This window comes from Pleuronectes platessa, chromosome 22, assembly GCF_947347685.1.
Source record: "Pleuronectes platessa chromosome 22, fPlePla1.1, whole genome shotgun sequence".
Lineage (NCBI taxonomy): Eukaryota > Metazoa > Chordata > Actinopteri > Pleuronectiformes > Pleuronectidae > Pleuronectes > Pleuronectes platessa.
Genome location: NC_070647.1, coordinates 13656808 through 13672351, shown reverse-complemented (window position 1 = coordinate 13672351; position 15544 = coordinate 13656808). Strand labels below are relative to the sequence as shown.

The 15544-nt window shown below is 45.5% G+C and overlaps 1 protein-coding gene across 2 annotated transcripts in view; it reads left to right on the top strand.

The window, feature by feature from the left end:
• atp2b1a (ATPase plasma membrane Ca2+ transporting 1a) overlaps positions 1-13645 on the top strand; it is a 30656-nt gene extending 17011 nt beyond the window's left edge. Inside the window, exons 4-22 of one of the 2 annotated variants that reach the window (XM_053414713.1) lie at positions 12-269; positions 481-606; positions 1428-1589; positions 1843-1881; positions 3715-3870; positions 4010-4224; positions 4470-4712; positions 4797-5038; positions 5536-5773; positions 6491-6670; positions 6760-6847; positions 6948-7054; positions 7166-7357; positions 7847-8060; positions 8148-8359; positions 8512-8619; positions 9458-9646; positions 10233-10322; positions 13259-13645. In XM_053414713.1, coding sequence (XP_053270688.1) covers positions 12-269; positions 481-606; positions 1428-1589; positions 1843-1881; positions 3715-3870; positions 4010-4224; positions 4470-4712; positions 4797-5038; positions 5536-5773; positions 6491-6670; positions 6760-6847; positions 6948-7054; positions 7166-7357; positions 7847-8060; positions 8148-8359; positions 8512-8619; positions 9458-9646; positions 10233-10322; positions 13259-13645 — 3446 coding nt within the window. The remainder of the gene's footprint in view (positions 1-11; positions 270-480; positions 607-1427; positions 1590-1842; positions 1882-3714; positions 3871-4009; positions 4225-4469; positions 4713-4796; positions 5039-5535; positions 5774-6490; positions 6671-6759; positions 6848-6947; positions 7055-7165; positions 7358-7846; positions 8061-8147; positions 8360-8511; positions 8620-9457; positions 9647-10232; positions 10323-13258) is intronic. The other variant, XM_053414714.1, reaches the window with a different exon arrangement.
• The last annotated feature ends 1899 nt before the right edge of the window (positions 13646-15544 follow it).

Sequence of the window (15544 nt, the reverse complement as noted above, 5' to 3'; positions counted from 1 at the left end):
TCCCCCTGCAGACTGTGGAAGGGCTGCTGGAGGCATCGAGGATGAGAATGAGGCGGAAGCGGGCTGGATCGAGGGAGTGGCGATCCTCCTTTCAGTTATCTGTGTTGTGCTGGTGACGGCGTTCAACGACTGGAGTAAAGAGAAGCAGTTCCGGGGCCTCCAGAGCCGCATCGAGCAGGAACAGAAATTTACAGTCGTCCGTGGAGGACAAGTTATCCAAATTCCCGTGGCTGAGATCGTGGTCGGCGACATTGCACAAATAAAATATGGTAAGAGGAGCAGTCTTTTTAATTAGCTCACGTAGTTAAATATAAATGTAACTTTCGATGGATAATAGATACGTTCTGTCAATCAGAAAAACTTAAGATGAATATCATGCAAGATTCATTCACAGATAAATGCTCTCATTTCAAATGTTCTAGTTTCCTTTGCTGCTGTCGGTCCTAATTAAATGTGATTTTTTCCGTGCGTGTGTTTCAGGCGATCTCTTGCCTGCCGACGGCGTCTTAATCCAAGGCAACGATCTGAAGATTGATGAGAGCTCGCTCACAGGGGAGTCGGACCACGTGAAGAAAACACAAGAAAAGGATCCAATGCTTTTATCAGGTAACAAGAATCCTCCATTTCATTAAATCTTTCAAAAGATGTCTCCTCGCTTGTTGTGACCGGAAGACACTGAAGGTTGCGCATTTTTGAAAGAAGTTATTGAAACCACAGCCTTAGCTAAATGATCTTCCGTGTAGCTCAGGGTGTGCGTGTGTGTGTGTGTGTGTTGCTCCACCACTGCTTTTGAATCCCCTCAGCACAGGCCCCTACCTTTCTGCCGTCACTCTCACTAATGAAAGCAGAGCATCCTGCTAATTAACAAAAGCATGAGCGAACTTTTAAATTTCAGCGTCTCACTGTTGTCACTCTCCTCTTACTCTTGACTTCAGCTTCTTTTCTTCTTCGTTTTTTTGAATAAATCAGCATAATTTTCTTGTGTTGTCAGCTCAATAGCGAGTCGTAGATATTAAACTCCGGAGATCCCATCTGAGACTTCTTTTTATTCAGCCCGACTGACAATTGGCTTTTGATTAAAGGCTGCTGATTAAAGGGTTGAAGTGAATTTGCATCAGTGTCTCTTTTCCTACATTTATTAGTCCCTCTCGCGTGGCTGAAAATGCCACTTGAAAGCTCGGCTAAACCACCTTGTCAGAAGGCAAAGGAGTCCAGCTCAGCATTTAGTCTGAACCAAATTGAAAAATCCAGAGCGTCAAATAAGTTGGGAAGGTGTATTTGCTCCAGTATAAACAGAAACAAGGGCATATGTCGCCCTGGAAACACAGAGGAAAACATCGCATGCATGATTTAGTCAGATTCTGTACATAGCCTCTCCCTCCCTTTTCCTTATTGACTCACATTTTATTTTCCCCCTCTCTCTCAAGGCACCCATGTAATGGAAGGCTCAGGGAAAATGGTGGTCACTGCTGTGGGTGTCAACTCTCAAACTGGAATTATCTTCACTTTACTCGGGGCGAACGAGGACGACGAGGAGGATGAGGAGGAGAAGAAAAAGGAAAAGGAGGAGAAGAAGAAACAGAGGAAAAGTTAGTGTCTCTTCCTGCTTATTTCTCATACTGCTTTCCATTTTGACTTTATATTTAAAAGATAAATATACTAAGACTGTTATAAAAAGTACAGTAGTTATATGCCTTTTTTAAATTGGAGAATTATCATATATATATATATATGACATAAATACATAATGATACTTTACAGAAGTGGTTGATAGTACAGTAATTGTATTGCCCAGCAGTTATTAACTTGGTAGTACTCACTCCATGGTGTATTTCTCTGCAGTCAAAAAGCAGGATGCAGCTGTGGAAAGTCGTAAGAAAGGTAAGTTGCTTAGACACACACACACACACACACACACACACACACACACACACACACACACACACACACACACACACACACACACACACACACAGATTAGCGCCTACCTTTACATCTTAGCCTTTAGCTTAATCAGCGGCTCCCTCTCCGTTGAACGGCGCCAGATGTAGGTTACAGCCCCAATCTGTTAATAATTGGCTGCAGTGGTTTTATGCAAGTAATGAGGAGCTGCATATTTCAGCATGACCCCGTGTCGGAGTGTATTCTTGGTACGGGATGTTCCTGCTCCATCCCATTGTACTGTCCGACCCGCCCTTCTGTCTCTCCCTCCTCTTCTCTCGTCCTTCCCTGGCACATTGCGCTTTGAGCAGCAGGTGCTACTGAATCCAGTTATAGCGATTAGTGATGAGGAGATTAAAGCCATGCAACAATTCTGGGGCCAGAACATCTGCTTTCCCACCCATGTCTCCCTCTCTCACCGACTCTCTTCCCCCCACCGGCCCCCACAGTTTGATTCCTATTGGTGTCCCAATCCGAACTGTTCACAGTCAAACCACGAGACTTGCCCCGGCTGCGATATCAGACTGACAACAATGATAATGAGGCTGTTTAGTGGTAACTCAACCAGCTACCCGGGGCCTGCAGTCCTCCTGGGACGCCATGATCACTAGTGCTCGGGTCTGTGACCACAACCCTGGCGCTAGTCCCTGGTTCACAGATTCCCTCTGCCTGCCAGGAATCAGCAGTAATCCTTTAGACTGAGATTACACAGGCCATGTAAGTGCAGAACAAGCCACAGTCCACAGCAGCTGCAGTAGTGCGGTGTTAATGCCCCTCCTCTCCCTGCCGCATACGTCCAGACACCGTGCCACGCTGCCGTCCATACCATAGTAAACACAGCTCTTAGCACAAATTAGACCTGAAAACCAACAAGGCAGAAGTTACACAGGGCTCCTGCATAATGATTTGGCAGTTTTTGCAGTTAGGAAAAGTTAACTGAGGGATGAGAGACACGTCAGTTTTTCCTGCAGCCTCTGTGCCCTGCAGAGCTGATAATTGTATCATGATGAGTGACAGGACAGGGACTGCCCCCCCCCGCTGGCTGCTTCTCCTCACTCCTTTCACCATTAGAGGCTTTGCGTCTCCAAGGTTACCTGGTTAGATGTGGGTTTGGGATTCCTGTCAGTCCTGCGGGAAGGGGGGGTGGGGGGGGGGGGGGGGGGGGTCAGTAGCGTTGCTGAGGAAGAAGATTTATTGGAATTTAACTGGCAACGACTGCCGCGGTCGAAGAAGGAGATGAATCCTCAGACAGATCCCGGTGCTACCAGCTAGTTAACCTGTTCTTTAAATCTCTTCAGGGCGAGGATGGTAATTACATTTATAAATCTTTGAGCTAATTACTGCGCAGTCGGATCTCTGCTAACAGGTCCATGGATAAAAGGGAAGTAAAAAAAAAATAAGCATCCCATAATTTTGAGTGATGTGACATCTCTCCTCTTTTCTCATAATCTATTATTTTTGCCATATACGAATAAAATCTGGGGATAAAATCAGAGTAAACAATGTACTTTTTCTTAAGCTAACCGTAACAGAAACTCTTAACAAGCATTTTAAATCTTTAATAAATAACTCTGTTTTTTATTGACCACATAGTTTGTAAAACCACCGTTGCGAGGCTAAAACGTTTTTTTTTTTTTTTTCTGGTCTCTAATCTAAGCAAAAAGGCAAAATCTACACATTCAATTTGACACCAGTCAAATGTAACAGCCAGTACATTAGTGTAATTTTAAGAGCGTTTCATTTAACAGCTTTTCCTTGTTCTTGTTGCTGCAGCTAAATCACAGGACGGTGCTGCGATGGAAATGCAGCCTCTGAACAGTGACGAGGGAGCCGAGGCTGACGAGAAGAAAAAATCCAACCAATCAAAGAAAGAGAAATCTGTTCTCCAGGGCAAACTGACCAAACTGGCTGTACAGATCGGCAAAGCAGGTGAGCCGTAGTTCTACTGGGACTTAATCATCTCCGACTTTCTACGATATTTTTCTCCTCAAAATAGCATCCATTATTAGTAGGATGTTGTTGATATCCTCTTAATTCACTAACTGTCTTCTTCTCACCTTCCTCCCAGGTCTGGTTATGTCAGCCATCACTGTTATCATCCTGGTTGTGCTATTTGTAGTCGACACCTTCTGGATCCAGAATCTGCCCTGGGACAAGGACTGCACCCCCATCTACGTTCAGTTCTTTGTGAAGTTCTTCATCATCGGCGTCACTGTCCTGGTGGTGGCTGTTCCCGAAGGCCTGCCGCTCGCCGTAACCATTTCCCTGGCATACTCCGTCAAGGTAAAGTCCTCCTGCCAAGCGACCTGTGCTTAGCGCGGACCAGCTTGCACTTTAGCCTATTAAAACTAGCCACCATGCTGTTAAGACTTGGCTAACTGATACCCTAAAGCAAATAATCCCATCTGCTGGACTTGTTTGCCAATAGAAGACCTCATCCCATCAAGGAGCTATTCATTTTTACTCGTGAAGCTTAATTTACAGTCACTGTCTATAATCATTTAATGATTTGTTTTATCTTCCGACAGAAAATGATGAAAGACAACAACCTTGTGCGTCACTTGGACGCCTGCGAGACGATGGGCAATGCCACCGCCATCTGCTCCGACAAGACCGGCACCCTCACCATGAACCGCATGACTGTGGTGCAGGCCTACATCGCTGAGAAGTTCTACAAGAAAGTCCCGGAACCAGAGAACATCCCCCCGTCCATTTTAGATATCCTTATTCTGGGTATTGCAGTCAACTGCGCCTACACCACCAAGATCATGGTAGGCTTGTGAACTGCTTTTGTATTGCCTTGTTTTATATTTGGCTTCAGGAAAACACTGACCGTCTTCTCAATTTATCTGCAGCCTCCGGAGAAAGAAGGAGGCTTGCCACGGCAGGTGGGTAACAAGACCGAATGTGCCTTGCTTGGCTTTTCTAATGACCTGAAGCGAGACTACCAGGCCATCCGCAATGAGATCCCCGAGGAGAAACTGCACAAAGTCTACACCTTCAACTCAACCCGCAAGTCTATGAGCACCGTGCTGAAGCTGGCCGACGGCAGCTTCCGTATGTTCAGCAAAGGAGCCTCCGAAATTCTCTTAAAAAAGTAAGAACCCATTGTTTGTTTGTTTTGTACACTGGATTGTATGGCAGGTGTATACTCTGTAATAAGTTAGTCTGTAGGTATTTACTTGCTCCAGCTGGCCACACTCTGCGGTGACTGATACGTGTTGTGGTTTAAGCAGCTAAGAAGTTCAAGTGCATCCCACCCGAGCCCCTTACTTTGCAACTTAAAAACAGGCTGAGAAAATGAGCCGGTAACAACTCTGTAAGCCTCTTAACCAATCAGGCTTCTTGTTAACCCACAGGGCTTAGTGTGACTTCTTACTACTGCAGCTCATCATTCACACCCTTTGTCTTCTCCTCTTCCTCTACTCCTTTGTCTCACCTTCATTATCTTTTAACAATCCAGCATCTATCTTCCTCATCTACATTTCTGCACTCCATCTCTCTTAATGCCTCACTCCCACTTCTCCCTTCTGTGGCTTCACCCCCTTCTAGATATACGGTTATATATTAATATATCCTCTTTTCCCTGCCCAGGTGCTATAAGGTCCAGTTGGCAAACGGTGAGACCAAGATATTCCGCCCTCGGGACAGAGATGACATGATAAAAAAAGTGATCGAGCCCATGGCCTCAGAGGGTCTGAGGACCATCTGCCTTGCGTTTAGAGATTTCCCTGTTTCTGAGGGGGAGCCTGACTGGGAGAATGAAAACGACATCCTCAGCGGACTGACCTGCCTCTGCGTGGTGGGCATCGAAGACCCCGTGAGACCCGAGGTAAGCAGCTACACGCAGACGACGAAAAAACACTGTAATTGTCTTCATCGGGAGAATTTTACTTCATTAAAAAACGCTAAAAACGGAAACTAGACTTGCTTGTTCCCAAACTCTTAAACAGCCCATCAAGCACTTCTGAACAAGCACACTGGCAGCTAAAGGGGTTAGCAGCTCCAGTGGACTGTAAGACACTGAGGCTGAGTAAAGCAGGGAATGACAGGAGATGCTGCTCAGGCTTTTTTCTTTAAGCGAGATGCGACACCACTTTTGCACGAAGCATTAAAAAAATTGAAATAATGCAGCAATTAAGTTTTCAGGCTTTTGAAGGGGCTGCCTCCTCAGTGAGACAAGTAAATCAAGAAATAACTGGGTCATTGGTTTCTTAGATGCTCAGCTTCCTTCTTCCATCGCATAGTTACTTTGTTCAGGTAGAACACACTCAGCTATTCTGCAGAAAACAAACCACATGTTGTTTTTAAAAGGGACAGATTTTAGCAGCGAGAATCCGCCACCCAATTTCTATAAATCCAAACCCGACCAAATCCTAAAAGCTGTTTCGTGTCTGCAACGATTGCCTCACAACACAACGAATCTTTTATTCCAGTGTTTAAAAACAAAAAGTAAAGCGTAGCCGAGCTTAAATCTTGAAATCCCCAGTGATGAAGGCAAATAAACAACACGCATTTCCTCCTTAATTGTGTTTCCGCTCTCCTCCAGGTCCCAGACGCCATCAGGAAATGCCAACGCGCTGGCATCACGGTGCGAATGGTGACCGGGGACAACATCAGCACAGCTCGAGCCATAGCCACCAAGTGTGGCATCCTACTGCCGGGAGACGACTTCATCTGCATCGAGGGGAAAGAGTTCAACCGCAGGATACGGAACGCGAAAGGAGAGGTGGGCCACGGCAAAAACACTGTACCTCAGAGAGACTGTTGCAGATGTGCTGTCGGGATTCTATTAGGTTTTTTTTCTCCTGTTTCTAGATTGAACAAGAACGCATTGACAAGATCTGGCCCAAGTTACGAGTACTGGCCCGCTCCTCACCCACAGATAAACACACCTTAGTGAAAGGTACTTCTGTTTTTCTTGTTTTGGAAATAGTGTTTTATTGTCCCTGTTTATCGGCGGCTTTTGAGGTTTCATTTAAAATTGTCTTGTTTTCTTATTCTAGGTATTATAGACAGCACAGTATTAGAAAAGAGACAAGTGGTGGCAGTGACGGGAGATGGTACAAACGATGGTCCTGCCTTGAAGAAAGCTGATGTCGGCTTTGCTATGGTGAGTTTTCTCTCTTATAGTTGATTCTGAAAAAATACAGTAGCATAACGATGTTAAATATGTTGTGAATAGATACAGACACGTCCCTGATCATCATCTTTTCGTCTCCAGGGTATTGCCGGCACAGACGTGGCCAAGGAGGCGTCGGACATCATCCTGACCGACGACAACTTCTCCAGCATCGTCAAAGCCGTCATGTGGGGACGCAACGTCTACGATAGCATCTCCAAGTTCCTCCAGTTTCAGCTGACCGTCAACGTGGTGGCGGTCATCGTGGCGTTTACCGGAGCCTGCATCACACAGGTAAGACTTGGATCAAATCTGAGACGCTACACCGGGTCTGATATAATAATTAAAAAAAAAAACGAACTGTCTCATTCGCTGTATTTTGTTTCTAATGAGGCATATTCCTTTTAATTTCCTCATGCATTAGCAATCATAGGCACCTGTTAAACTCCTTAATGATTTTTTAATATCTGTCTTTTGTAGTCGACAGATGTGCTCTGAAGCTTAATGGAGCGACTTGAGTGTCTCCAATAAAAGCGCTGCAGTTTTTCCAAGACATTAAATATTAAATATCTTTCTCAGCCTTCATTTTCCTTATTTCCAAAAGAATCCAGTCACGTAACCACAGATCCTCAGAACCAGTGCACAGAAACCAAATCTCTCTCTTATCAAAACATCTGGTTCACGACAACTCGAACGTCCCTTATAGATGCTCCACATTTCCCTGATATTTTGAGACGTTATATAAAAAGGTTGACCTGATTTGTTGTGCCTCTCCTCCGCCAGGACTCTCCTCTCAAAGCCGTACAGATGCTTTGGGTCAACCTGATCATGGACACCTTCGCCTCACTCGCTCTGGCCACGGAGCCCCCCACAGAGGCCCTGCTGCTGAGGAAGCCCTATGGCCGCAACAAGCCTCTCATCTCCCGCACCATGATGAAGAACATCCTCGGCCAGGGCGTGTTCCAGCTCGTCATCATTTTCTCTCTGCTCTTTGCTGGTAAGATGCTGCAACAGGCGGAGCTCTTTGTAACCTCTGTGCGTTTTCACGGGTAAATCGATCCAAACCCTGATTTGTTTTCTGCAGGTGAGAAAATCTTCGACATAGACAGCGGCAGGAACGCTCCCCTCCACGCCCCGCCCTCCGAGCACTACACCATCGTCTTCAACACCTTTGTAATGATGCAGCTTTTCAACGAGATCAACGCCCGCAAGATCCACGGGGAAAGGAATGTTTTCGATGGCATCTTCAACAACCTCATCTTCTGCAGTATCGTCTTCGGTACCTTTATTATCCAGGTAAAGTGCGACTGCAGACATTTGATATTTAGTAGGTTTGTTTTGGTCGATGTGCTTCTGACTCGTATATGAAAAGAGATTATCCTCCACCTGTAAATATTAAATGGAAGTTTACTCTCTAATGAATCCAACCTGTCTTCCTGCTCCTCTAGATTGTCATCGTGCAGTGGGGAGGGAAACCATTCAGCTGCGTGGCTCTGTCCATCGACCAGTGGCTGTGGTGCACATTCTTAGGCTTCGGCTCCTTACTATGGGGACAGGTACGACGACAAAGTGCAGCTCCCACCTTAAGTCTGCCAGTTAAGAAAGTGTTAGATAACACTGCCCCCTAGTGTTAGAATCGGGCTTAGTAAGGAAACTGTGACGGAAGGGAGACAATGGTTTTATAATCGTGTGTAGTACATAACGTAAACCTTTATGTATCAGCCTGATTTGTACTATGCTGTTTGTATTTTACTTTTTTAGTTATTTCTCAAAAAATGGAAAAATCCCCAGAGGCCAATTTGGCAGCATCATAGAGCTTGTTGCATCTGATCAGTTCTGCGATAATCCGTTCTTCAAATTTGGAGATTTGGCTTGAAAATGAAAAGATTAATGAGTTTTTACTTAACAAATTTATAAAAAGATAAATCTTCTCAGCTTTAACATGATGTATAATCATGATTTAAAACAAGGTAGGAGGAGGGAGCTTTTTATAGACACAAACTAAAACTGATTATGACTGATTCTGAAAAGGTCTTGTGTCTGTGTTTATCACCGGATCGTTGGTTGACGTGTCGGTAGCCGTTAAAAAGATTAAGTACTTCATCACAACACCATCATTATCTGCTGTTTATTATTCTGCTTCTGAGAACATTGACATCCAAGTGTGTATCTTCACTGGCGACTCGGAGTCAAACCCGATGACGTCAAACCATCCGCCTCTCACCAGCCCTTTGGCACGGCTGCTCATTTCCCGGGTCACTGGCTGCTTAATGTCGGCGATGTACCCAGAAGTGTTGATCGTTCTGCCATAATGAAATGTCAATTTCCCCCTCGCCGAGGAGCGTGACATCACCAGCTGGCCGGGCTTCTCATGTACACTGCGATGTCTTCCAGGTAATCTCCACAATACCCACCAGCCGCTTAAAATTCTTGAAGTCGGCGGGCCACGGCACCCAGAAGGAGGAGATCCCGGACGAGGAGCTGGAGGAGCTGGATGACATGGAGGAGATCGACCACGCTGAGCGGGAGCTCCGCCGGGGCCAGATCCTCTGGTTCCGAGGCCTCAATCGCATCCAGACCCAGGTAACCAACCAGACCTGCGCACCCACCAAACACTGCACCCCACACGAAGGGAGTCAAAAGCCATAAACCCTTTAACTCTATTGCTCTTGCTTAAAATCTATGTTTTTTTTTCTCTTCACTTGGCACTTGTTAAAGAATGGCTTGTGCCCTTAAATAAAACGGCCCTCCTAATTTCTTTCTGTTCTGCTTCTGAGCTAAAGCAGGGTTCCTGTGCCTATTTCTGACTCGGCCTGAATCTATCTGCTAAAAAAAACTAGTTTGAAGGTACTGATGCGCAGCAAGTGAATTTAGGATTGGATAGAGAGCAGGAGAGATGATGGTTCACAGACTGTCGGCTGTAGCTGTAAGTAGGATCCTGCAGAGGAAAGCGTGAAAGTGAGCTCATCCTCCGATCAGTGCCTTTAAACCCAAACCCAACCTTTTCCCTCTCTCTTTAACTTTAATACCTGAATCCAATTTTCCAAGTGACATTTTTTCCTCTATGGTTACTGGTGCCTTTTCTTTATTTATTTTCCTCCTCTGGCTGTGTTGTGTTCTATTTCCTCTGGGCTCTTCTTCTCCTGTCACGCTGTCTGATTCTTTGCAGATGGATGTAGTGAGTGCGTTCCAGAGTGGAACTTCCTTTCAGGGGGCTCTAAGGCGGCAGGCCTCCAACTCCAGCCAACAACAGCACGATGTAACCAATGTTTCTAGCCCTACACATGTAGCCTTTTCTACTACCACTACTGCCACTGCCGCCAACTCCGCTTCTGCCACTGTGGGGTGTGAGTGCGTGTTCTCCTCTAGTGCATGAGACTTGTATTTATTATTTGACTTCTTCTGTTCTTCTAACATCTCCTCCACTCTTCGTCTCACCTAACGTTGACACTTTTACTCTCTCATGCTTCTCCAATTGTTCTCCCCGTTTCTCCCCCCCCCTCCCCAAAAATGGCACCAAATACACAACATCTTCCATATTGCTTCGATAACACTGCTGTGTATATATATATATGTGTGTTCCCTGTAACCAGGTCGCTTCTGGCGTCAAGGTCTTTTTTTCTGTGTCATCATGTTTTCTGTTCTGCTTCCGCTTTGAAAGGTTTAACTGATATCTCAGGGGAGGGGGGGCGGGGGATGATTTGCATTCCTTATTTGACAAACAAATTCTAAATTGACAGTCGCCAGGTTTGTGCTGCAGCTGCCTCCGTCTGCTCTGTGCCCCCGCGTAGCGCCCGTGGGTCTGTGTCGCAGCTCTCTAGACCAGCTGGGTAAATGTTTTGAGTATATGCCCATGATCACGGCACTGAAAAACCAATAAGAGACGCAGTGCACCGGATTATCAGTGGCTGTCTGTGTCGGTGAAATAATGAAGACTTCTCCTCCAGCCGTGGCTCTTCTCTGGGAGTTTGCTGTGTGAAAAGTGATGGGGGGGCGGGGGGGGGGCGGCGTGGCAGAGAAGAGGCTCCAGAAACACCCTATAGATGAGAGCAGAATGTCCCCGCTCCGTTTGTGGGTGAAACCCTATCCTCTGATTTGACTGGCGGCAGATTTTAAATTTACATATTGCAACCCAGCGGCTTTTTAGGCAAAGTGCCGGTACAACTTACAACTGTTAGCCGCCGCTTTCACACAGGTTTGGTTTTCACCCAAAAAGGGGGGCGTGGCCGTTCTGGCATGTGCCTGCTCTCGTGAACAGCGGAGTAACCAGCAGCAGTTTGTCGGTGGATTTGGAAGCACGGCCGTGCCTACGTTTTTTCAGGGTCTAACCCCGGTGCCAGTTGAGTGTGGACGGTCGCTGTGTGCAGAGGAGTTCCAAAGCCCCCCCTCTCCCCCCCCCTCCTCGCTATCATGCCCGCAGCAGGAATGCGTGTGCGTGTCGACAATGACTCGTTCTCTCTTTCAGATCTTCCCAGGCGGAGCGACCCCAGCAGCAGCAGCAGCAGCAGTGGATTTTAAAATGTCTAACAGATGTCATTACAAGCTTAATGGAATAAATGACTGTGCTCTTGAATGTAAACATGTTGGACTCTCCCCAGACACATTAACAGCAAATTGTGTTTCCCTGAAACAAAGTGATGTCATGCGTTGGTCCCTGTCTCAGGTGCTGTGTTCCTTTGTGTGAGCAGACGAGCGCTTCCTGATTTAAACTCTGACCTTTTCTCCCTCCAGGTGCTGTTTAGAAAACAGACACTTTTACCTTGACGTCTTTTTCTTCTGTGTGAATCTGTAGTGTGATGTCCACCTGAGCCTAAAATAATTGACCCCCACTGACCCCCCACATATTCTTCTTTAGATTCTGTGAAATGTGTCATGGGCTATACTCAAAGGTTTACTACCATTGAACACCAAGGTAGTGCCGCGCTCTGCATGGGTTCAAAGTCTCTGCTCTCGTTTGTGAGTTTTCTCTCGTTGTGCTGTTTGGGACGTGAACACCGGCTTGTAGACATGCTTGGCTGCCGCAGCTTTCTTTGTTTTGACTCCACAAACATGAGCTGTAACTGACCACCCCTTTTTTCCTCTCTTTCTGTCTCTGTCCATCTGTCTCTCCCTCTCTCTCTCTCTCTCTCTCTCTATCCTAAGCATGTCCAACAACAGTAAACTCTTGTGTCCGGCCTCTGTCATCTCTCTCTCTCTCTCTCTCTCTCTCTCTCACACTCTGTCTCACTCTCTCTGTCTCTTTCTCTGTCTCTCTCGGTCTCTCTCTCACTCTGTCTATCTCTCTCTCCCTCTCCTCTCTACTCTCTGTCTCTCTCTCTCTGTCCTCTCTCTCTCTCTCTCTCTCTCTCTCTCTCTCTCTCTCTGGATGTGTTCTCGTCTGAAGAGCAGCATTCCTCTCGTCTCTTGGTTCCCTTCTTATGCATTTTGATTAATCGGACACAGGCCTCTACAAAGTGTTTTTGTGAAATACTACCACTCCTAAACAAAACAGCTGACCTTGCATTGAGTTTTACTCTGGTTTGTGGGACCCCCCCCCCCCCCCCCCACCCTCGTGGTTTTTACTACACAACATAAATCAATAGTTAGAGTTTTGTTCTAGCAGGTTTTTCTCTTTCTCTCAGAAACACTTTTTTTTATTTTTGACCAATGCTGGCTGGATACAGGTTCACAGTCCAGCATGTCAATCATTACTGAAGCTCATGTCTCGTGACTATAGCTGTGTGTTAGCATCAGGGTTCAGGCCTGTGGACGGACTCTAGATCAATGCCATCTTACTATCAATTAGTTTTTCTACTGGAGAAATTTAGCACAGAAATTAATCTGAACTGAATTTAAGTGAGGGAGTTTGGTTTCTGCTGTTTTCACTTTAAATCTAAGCTAGTTCGGACTTCGACTTTTGTTTCGAGGCTGGCGTAGTGTAGAAAAGTGGTGAAACAACTTACACTTAACTGGTTTTACGAGTTGTAATTTGCTAGAAATAACCGCACAAGACCTGCACGTGTCTCTGAGAGTTCCCCCCCCCTCACTGATGATTTTTTTGCCCCTAAAACTCACCTATCATTGACCCAATAAAAAACTTGTGTTGAGGTTTTCTTTTAAAATCTGTGCTTAAAATCCACGTGTGGAAATGACTAACTCATGTGTGTCATTGCTGGATGAGATTAAACGTCTGCCCCTGTCCCCTCTCCCTCCCAGATCCGGGTGGTGAATGCATTCCGCAGCTCCATCTCCCTCTATGAGGGGCTGGAGAAGCCAGAGTCGCGATCATCGATCCACAACTTCATGACCCACCCCGAGTTTCGGATAGAGGACTCTGAGCCCCACATCCCCCTCATAGACGACACAGACGCCGAGGACGACGCTCCCACCAAGCGCAACTCCTCCAGCCCCCGCAACGCCTCGCCCACGCCGCCCTCACCCACGCCCAGCAACACCGCCGCCCCCACCCCGCCGGTCTCGCCCTCCCCAAACCAGAACAATAACGCTGTGGAGAGCAGCAACCACCTCGTCCCGGAGGGCCCCAAATCAGGAACCCCCTCGGCCCCGGGGAGCCCCCTACACAGCCTGGAGACCTCCCTTTGATCGGACCCCGCCCTCCCTCCCTCCCTCGCTCTGCACGTCACCATCACTTTTCTACCCACCACCAAGGAGCTCGACTCGGACTGAACGAAGGAACACTCGCAGCGGAGAGACGAAGGGCTAGACGGAGAGGGGAGTCCGGGGTGAGCTCGGCGTGGGCTGGACTCAGAGAACAGCAGACATTCAGAGGAATGTACGGCTTGGTGTGGATGCTTTGGTCTTCTTTTCTTTTTGGTTCTTATTAACACCCCCGCACACGAGGACTCCAGCCCTCCCTCCTGACATCTTTTGTTTCTCTCGGTAAACAGGGGGTGATTATAAACTCAGATTGAAAGTGACCTGTTTTTCTTATTCTATTATTAATATTATTATTATTATTATTTTAATTGAGAAGGGGAGGCGCTCCCTCCCGGCTTGAAGATCGTCTGTAAGAAATCTGAAAGAACCTTAGCTTCTCTTTTATCTGAATGGTGTTGTATATTTATCTCTTTGGCCCTTGCTCATTCAAAACGTATTTCTGCTCCATTGGCTGTTAATATTTTGAGTTATTTATGTTTTTTTGGAAAAAAAGCAGGTCTGTTTACAAAGTTTGTAGATACTTTTTTTCTGTTTGTAGGCAAAAGAGCTTCCTGATGTATGATGCAGAAACGTGGGACAGAAAAAAAAAAACGATGAATGAGAGGATTATTTCAGATACTGCTGTATTTTCAGGAAAAAAGGGTGTTTCTATTGAAACTTAACTATTTTTGCCTGCAAGTTTTATTTGTTATATATTTGTAGATAAATATAGAAAACCTCTAGCCAAACCGATAAACACTAAGGCTTGTATAGAAAAGAGGTCCACCGGGCGAGGTGCTTCTCACGAGAGTTGGGACAGGGAAAGACGATTCGGGCCTCTGTACACTAACATCGCTATAAATATTTACTTCTTCCATTTCTTCGATAGTTTTTTCATGTGCACAAAACCTTCTGGAGTTCTGGATTCTCTTTTTCATTCATTCTGTTGTGTTTGAGAATTTCCACATGTTGAAAGGTTCACTCATTAAAAGGGATTTGTTTTTGTTTTTCCTTGGAGAATTAACCCCGGGCCCCGTATTTAACAAGCATCTCGGAGCCGCGGCTGAAAGTGGGAGCTGGAGGCAAAGTCTTACCTCAGAGTCGGACACCAGGTCCTTCAGAAGCCTCCTGCGCTCGCGTTCAGCACCAACTCCAGGTTTTCCTTTTTAGATTTCTGTGGTTTTACAACTTCACCTAGTGGTTTATTATTAGTTTTACAAATGCGGAGAATAAAAAAAATCACTGGACTAAACATTAAAGCTAAAGATTTGTTTTTTGCCAAAACTCACAAAAGCATTTAAATGACTTTTACACTTCATTAGCTTAAAAAAAAAAAGAAAGAATGGCTTTCAAAACCAACAGTTGAAAGTTGCGCTATATCACAAACTGTTCATCCAGTGCACCTGGAGTAAACGTGAATGTGCCTTGGCTTTAATGATAACAATAATTTAGATGATGCTTGGTTCTGTCATCAAAAAGGTCAAACCAAATAAACTTCGTTCTTTAAACTTTAGGATTTCCTGCCTCTGGATGCTTGATAAATATGGCTCCTATCATCAGTTTCTTTTTTTCCCAGCTAATTGTCAAGCCCCCTGCCAATGTATGACACTTACATTTGTTTACTCAGGCATAGAAAAGTATTTTAATTTAAAAGAAATCCATAAAGACAGAACGAAACCTTTTAACTTCAGATATTGTGTATTTAGATATTTAAAAAAAGCAAAAGAAAAGCAAGTGAATTATTTTCATATTTCATTCAATCTTTTCGAGCAACACTTTAGGAAACAAAACTTTATTTAAATTGTCTGACTTCTTCTTGTTTGACCTTTTGAAAAAATATCAAAA